The sequence below is a fragment of the Akebia trifoliata genome, chromosome 4 (assembly GCF_017979445.1).
Source record: "Akebia trifoliata isolate Shusen 1 chromosome 4, ASM1797944v1, whole genome shotgun sequence".
NCBI lineage: Eukaryota > Viridiplantae > Streptophyta > Magnoliopsida > Ranunculales > Lardizabalaceae > Akebia > Akebia trifoliata.
The window spans coordinates 14,783,566-14,789,927 of record NC_141378.1 but is presented as its reverse complement, the minus strand read 5'-3'; the positions used below and the strand labels follow the sequence as shown (position 1 = coordinate 14,789,927).

The 6,362-nt window shown below is 35.1% G+C and overlaps 1 protein-coding gene across 1 annotated transcript; it reads left to right on the top strand.

Annotated features, from left to right (window-relative positions):
- Positions 1–527: 527 nt before the first annotated feature.
- Positions 528–6,295, top strand: LOC147404040 (uncharacterized). The gene is made up of 7 exons (XM_086439843.1): positions 528–833; positions 1,284–1,369; positions 2,797–2,943; positions 3,051–3,159; positions 4,692–4,815; positions 5,277–5,547; positions 5,922–6,295. The coding sequence occupies exons 1-7, from the start codon at positions 710–712 to the stop codon at positions 6,027–6,029; spliced, it is 969 nt and encodes a 322-aa protein (XP_086295969.1). The 5' UTR covers positions 528–709; the 3' UTR covers positions 6,030–6,295.
- Positions 6,296–6,362: the final 67 nt, after the last annotated feature.

Below are 6,362 nucleotides of genomic sequence, written 5' to 3'. Positions count from 1 at the left end.
ATCGAATTTTAAAAATTATTGCTCTAACAAAAAGTCACTGTTTTAGCCTGGTCCGACCCGGTAATCGAGGATTTTGCAACTTTTATATTCGGACTCGCATTTGAGCGTGCTTACAGGCTAAACTATGTTTTTCGATCATTTTGAATCTAATGGTGAGGTCAGATTCCATTAAAAATGATCAGAAACATCCTAAAGTTTTACCCCTAAATCCCACTTTCAAGATTTTCTTAAAATTTCACTATTTATTTTTTTTCTTCGAGATACGAATTAAAAATTCGGGGTGTTACAAAGAGTCCCCAATTCATGTGAAATCACCAAAGAATTAGTAAAGATCTTTAGTGTGGCAATAGAAGCTCGTTTTTTTTAAATAAATGCATTTGGTCCAACCAGATTGAACCATGTTCGACCACGGCCCGACCAACTTAAGCATCAAATGATCGTACGTGGGGGTTCCACACTTCCACTTGGAGCGTTGGAGGACAAAATTGTCAAAGATAAATTCAGCAAGTTTTCCCAAATTTCATTTAATAGACAACTCGAAGAAATTGAACATTGTCAGATACTTTTCTCCAGAGCTCAGACTGACCTCAAAGAGCTTGAAAATTCTACGAAGTACAAAAAGACTACTTTTTCTAGGGTTCATGGATTTCTCCTCATCTTCGTTTCTGCTGTGAATTTGCATAATTATTTTCATTTTCTCTTGAAATCCATGGCGGATGATTCGAGTTCTTCACCTCTGGTTGCTCCTTCTACGATCAAAGAACCAGATGAGATCGACCTGGAAGCAGGACCGAGCGATCAAATCCAATGCAGAATCTGTCTTGAAACTGATGGTAAAAGATGTCTTTCTTTACTTCGATTTCGGTCGAATTCTATCGTTCAATCTCATTTTTAGGGGTTTTTTTTGTTACTAAAGTGCATTGTCGGTATGACCGGCGCACATTAGTTAACCTCATCTTCTCAAGTCCCGATTTTTGCTGTTTTTTTTATTCCAAGTGAATTAGGTATGAATTTAGTATATTTTCTTTGAAATTCTGTGATTCAAAAAAAAAAAAAAAAAGAAAGGAGCTTGTTTACTGTAAAACTGTTATTTTTATTATTCGATGCACATGAAAAGAAAATAAATAAATTATCATGATTTTTTTTTTATCTATGCATAAATGACCATGATTTGATCCATTTAGGTTTAACCTAGTAATGGTTTGTGCTTAGTTTCTAAAATGTCCAGAGTTGTGGAGCTCCACCAACTGAGGTTGTCCAGAATAAATTTTATTGGGTTTCAGGGAGGGATTTTATTGCTCCATGCAAGTGCAAAGGAACCTCAAAGTATGTTCATCGCGAATGTTTGGATCATTGGCGAGCCGTAAAGGTATACTTGTCAGCTTCAAATATCTCATTATATTATGTTAAGCTCATGTATAGTTCATCGACTTTGCTTAATTAGTAAACTATCAGTGTCATCCTAATTCTGTATATTACTTCGTATCAGAAGGTATTTTAACTTAAAGTAGCTTCATTTGTGGTGGCTTCTCTTTAATTTTGGTTGGTTCATATAAAAACACTCTATCCTATTTGGACACTAAAAGTAAGGTCATGGTTGTTACATATTCATAGTTATATGAAAAATATTGCTTCTGCTGCTTCATTGGGTAGACAGGCGAAGTTTAATGTAACATATTTGGATGATGGGAAATTTTTATATGCTGTCCCTCCCCCTTCTTCCTCGAAAATAAAAATAAAAGAAATGCAAGAATTGTTGATCTAATTCTCTTAAGCATTTGATAATTTCTATAGACTGAAAACAAAACTGTGGCAACTGACAGAGCGATATGCACATTTTTTGTCTATAAAATCACTAGTTTCAACAATTTAGTGGTCTATGGCTGTATATTTCAAGTTCATGTTTTATATATAATCTCTCCTTCTGTTCTAGATGTATATGGCGCCTATAACTAAGCTACCAAATTTGCTTCAAGCATAACGAACCATGGACTGGTCTATGGTACAATTCGTTTTGGGTTCGTGGAATACAGTGAACCACATACCGCTACATGTGCAAACCCAATTGTTGTGGTTTGCTTAATATTTGTTGTGTTTTGCAAACCAAAATGTAGAGGTACAATTAATTTGCTTGTGAAACTTGATTACATATATAAAAGAGAAATAACTAAAGATACTTTCTATTATATCTCCATGCTTTCTTCCTCATCAAAATATCTTTAATCTCCGCATAAATTTTAGCTTCTTTTCAGCATAAGAGTCATCTTCTATGAAGAGTGTACTTGATTCCCTTCTTCATCTTCTAATGAACATTTACTTTCTTGGAATATGAGTACTTGATGGCTAGAGTTCAATTAAAATGATATATAAACTTGATACAAAAATAGTTTTTGGATGTAATACTTTTTTTTAGATACATGTATGTATTAATTTAGTTTTGTTATTTAATATGTGATGTACTTTATATTTTTTTTAAATCTTTGTTATTTTTGGATGTAATGCTTCTTGACTGCCCAGCATTCAGCTCCATTAAGCAAAGCTGGTGTCTAGTGACTTTCTTTCATGGTTCAATTTCTGACTTTCCATGCAAAATTTTGTTGATATAAGAAAGAAATTTTGTTTGAAAACCATATATTTTGTGTATTTTCTGCACTTGCTTGTGTGCGTGTGTGTGTGTGTGTTTTGTTGCATTTTCATCAAATTTCTACGATTGGATTTATTTTGGTCCTTTTGTGCATGTAGACAGCCATCTAGAATTTCGTGAAACTGATCGCCTCATTATTTTAATTTCTTCAGGAAGGATTTGCATTTGCTCATTGCACAACCTGCAAAGCCCCTTACCACTTGAGAGTACATGTTCTTGCAGACAGGAAATGGCGAACCTTGAAGTTCCGTTTCTTTGTGACCAGGGATATAATATTTATCTTTGCAGCTGTTCAACTTGTAGGCCATTGGTCCTCAAACTTGTGTCATTCCTTGTGTTTATTGGTAAATTGTGAAGTTATGAGATCAATGTCTGATTTCTTTTGTTGTGTGTATTTTGTGTGCAGATAATTTCTTCATTGGCATATTTAGTGTACCAAATTGATGGTTACCAGCAATCCTGGCTTCGTTTGGCCTGGGGTTTTGATAGTGATCTAAGTTTCTACTACATATGTGGTAAATCTTGAGAACATGGTAGATGTGATAATTGTTAGTTTATTAGAATGATTCTTCTCTCATAAATGTTCTCTTGTTCTGGTTATTGCTCCATTTGTTCTACTTCATGTTCAAACTTTAGCTTTCTATTTTTCGAGACATATTTAAAGTGATGCAGTGAACTTTGCACAGAGACCTTTTTATTAATAAGAATGATCCATTTTCCTTGCTATCATCGATAGTAATAGTTCAGACAATTGTTTTTCATGCACATGGGATGATTGTTTGTTTTGTTACTCGCCAAAAAAGTTGTTTGTTATGCACTTGGGTTTTCGCATCTCTAAATGATGTTGTTCATATTATTCTTTTAGCATTAATAAATTTTGTTTATTATGTAAATGCATTTTCCATTATAGCTGTCGAGGGACCTGTCCTTTTGTTTCTTTAATTGGTCATAGATATTTTGATTTTTTATGAACCATTCATCTTGTTGTCTATGATCTTTTTCATGAGGTCTTGCAACAAAAGTTTCACAGTGTGGTTTAGAATTAATTTACTTTTATCATTAAGGTTCTAAGGCTCAGAAATAATCTTTTTTTTTTTTTCCGGCTGTATTAGGGTTTCCATTTCCAATCGTATTTCCAGTGAAACAATATTGATCAATAAACTACTCTCAGCACACTTCCAATGGTAGAGAATTCTAGATCACTTGAATTCACATTTCCTGGAAGTAAATAGGCTGTTTTCACTGAAATGCAAACATCTAAATTCTAATTTCATGCCAGTGGCCTATTATGTATTATATCCCTGATGCCTTGGGATTGTTTCCCTGTATCTATTTATAGTTGCCTAGTCGACCATCCCTGAGATTGCTAGGTAGGCACCTTTGATAGACCTGATCTTCTATACATGGTTGGGTATTTGAGATTTGTGGTCTCAGTTCTTGGTAACAATGTTGGCATTTTTTCCCCTTTTGATTGATTTAGAAGTTTGTTTAAACTAAAGTACTTTCCGTGGGAGAAGCTAGTAGAGACAGAAGCAGATGGAGGGAAAGGCTGGAGTTGTTGGTGATAAAATATAATTGAAAAGAGAGATATTTCCTACACAATGTGGTATCTTTCTCCAAAACCTGAAATTTTCTCCTTATATTAGCATTGTAGGTGTGCACAACAGGTCAAACTTGTTGTCTACAGAAAATTGTGCTTATCATCCAGAACTTTCTGGAGTCTTTGCCCATGTACGAGAGGATGTTATGGTTTAATTTGATCGAATTTTGATGGTTTCTTCTATGGTTTGCATGTTTGGACTGCCTTGATGTGCTAGAAACTACCTGCCATCTTTTTGCCATTCTTGACTGAATGACTTCTTGTACTCAGATTATGCTTTTGATGCCTCTTTTTTTTAGAATTTAAAATATAAAAAATATACTTGTGATTTTGGCGTTAATATCTAGGATATCTATATCGACTATTGCAAATCTTATTATATTTGCCCTTAATATTTCGTTTGTGGCACTGGTGATACAAATACACTTGTTATGCTGGTGAATACAGGAGCCCTACTGTTTTTTGCTTTGCTGGGATTGTCTGGGTGCTTCATTACCTGTTATGATCGAAGAGTGCGCAGTGATCTAGCTCAGCCATGTCGTGAGTTATGTCTTTGTTGCTGCCAACCTGGGTAAGTCTTTGCTATATTTGAAATATTGGATCTCATGATGTAAACGCACTTACTGGTGCTTCTTACTTTCAGTATGTGGAATTTATTTCTGAAACTTATTACAAAGAGTTATACCATGATGCAATGGTAGTCGTATTGGTTTGTTACTCATCAAAAGAAAATATGAAAAGGAAAAAAGAAGGCTTGGCTAGTTTCACAATAAATTCTCTCTTGTAAGAGCTGAAACGATCTTGTCAACTCATTTGTACATGTCCTAATAAAGTTTGGAGGTGTTTTTAATGCATCTTAATGCGTGCCCTTAGGGCACATGTTAACAAAATCCCTGATTATAACATCCATATCTGAGCTACATCATACACACATAAGCTATATGATTGCACCTCACATTCTTACAGCTCTGAAGTCATGTTAAATGGTTTACATTGTACTGTTAGTTGATTCAATGTTATCTTTCCTTGCAGAATGTGTGCAGACTGTCATTTACCTGGCACTCTTTGTATGTGGACTGACTGTACTGCATGCTTTGAAAGTTGTGCTACTACGGCAGGTGAATGTGGTTGCTTAGGAGGTGCTGGTGAAGCAGGCCTACCATTACTATTGATCATGGGTTTGATTGTACTGGGACTATTTACTTTGATTGGCATGTTCTACAGTGTACTTGTGGCTACAATGGTTGGGCAACGTATTTGGCAACGACATTATCACATCCTTGCAAAAAGGATGCTTACAAAAGTGAGTCACTGTTGTTCTATCCATTTTTCTTTGATATACATGTGTTCCAGAAGGCTCTAATCTTTTAACTCAGTTAGATGGGACACTACGAAAATAATCCTGGTTTGTAACCTAAAGTGTCCAATTTGGAGAAACATGGACAGGTCCGAAAGATATCCATGTATTGGGCATTTTTGGTTATGGCCTATCAAATAGGTCTTTCTCTGATTAAAGAATACAAATCAATGATAGCTGGTTGGCTATGTTTGTGACACAGCCAGTGGCATCATCGTTGCCTTGGTGAATCTTTGCAGCTTTTATTTCTGTTAAAAATTCATTAGAGATTGAATTTATGCTCATTCATCACTGAAGTTGCTTTTTGACTGCATAATTAGGAATATGTCGTGGAGGACGTTGACGGTGAGATGGCAGACTCCAGTTGGTCACCTCCTCCCCTCCCACCTGAGCATATTCAGCAATTGAAGACATTGGGTCTCTTGTAAAATCCAAGGATCACTCTTTAGTCATCACATGAAGCTCAATTTAGATGGATGTTCTGTTCTTTGTGGTACGTTGGTTTTCAGTTGGGGCCTGGTTCTTCCATCATTTGATACTTATACATGATGGGACTTCGGATTGTTGGGCATGTTTGGGATTACTCTTGCTGATGATCAACATGTCAATTGTCTTATATATTGACTGTAAAAGAGCCACAGAAATTATTTTTCTTCTTTTCATCAGTGTAAAATAAATAAATAAACTTTGAATACCTTCATGAGTCATATAAACCTTTATAATTGACAATGGTTTCAGAAGATATTTCTGTTGTCAATGAC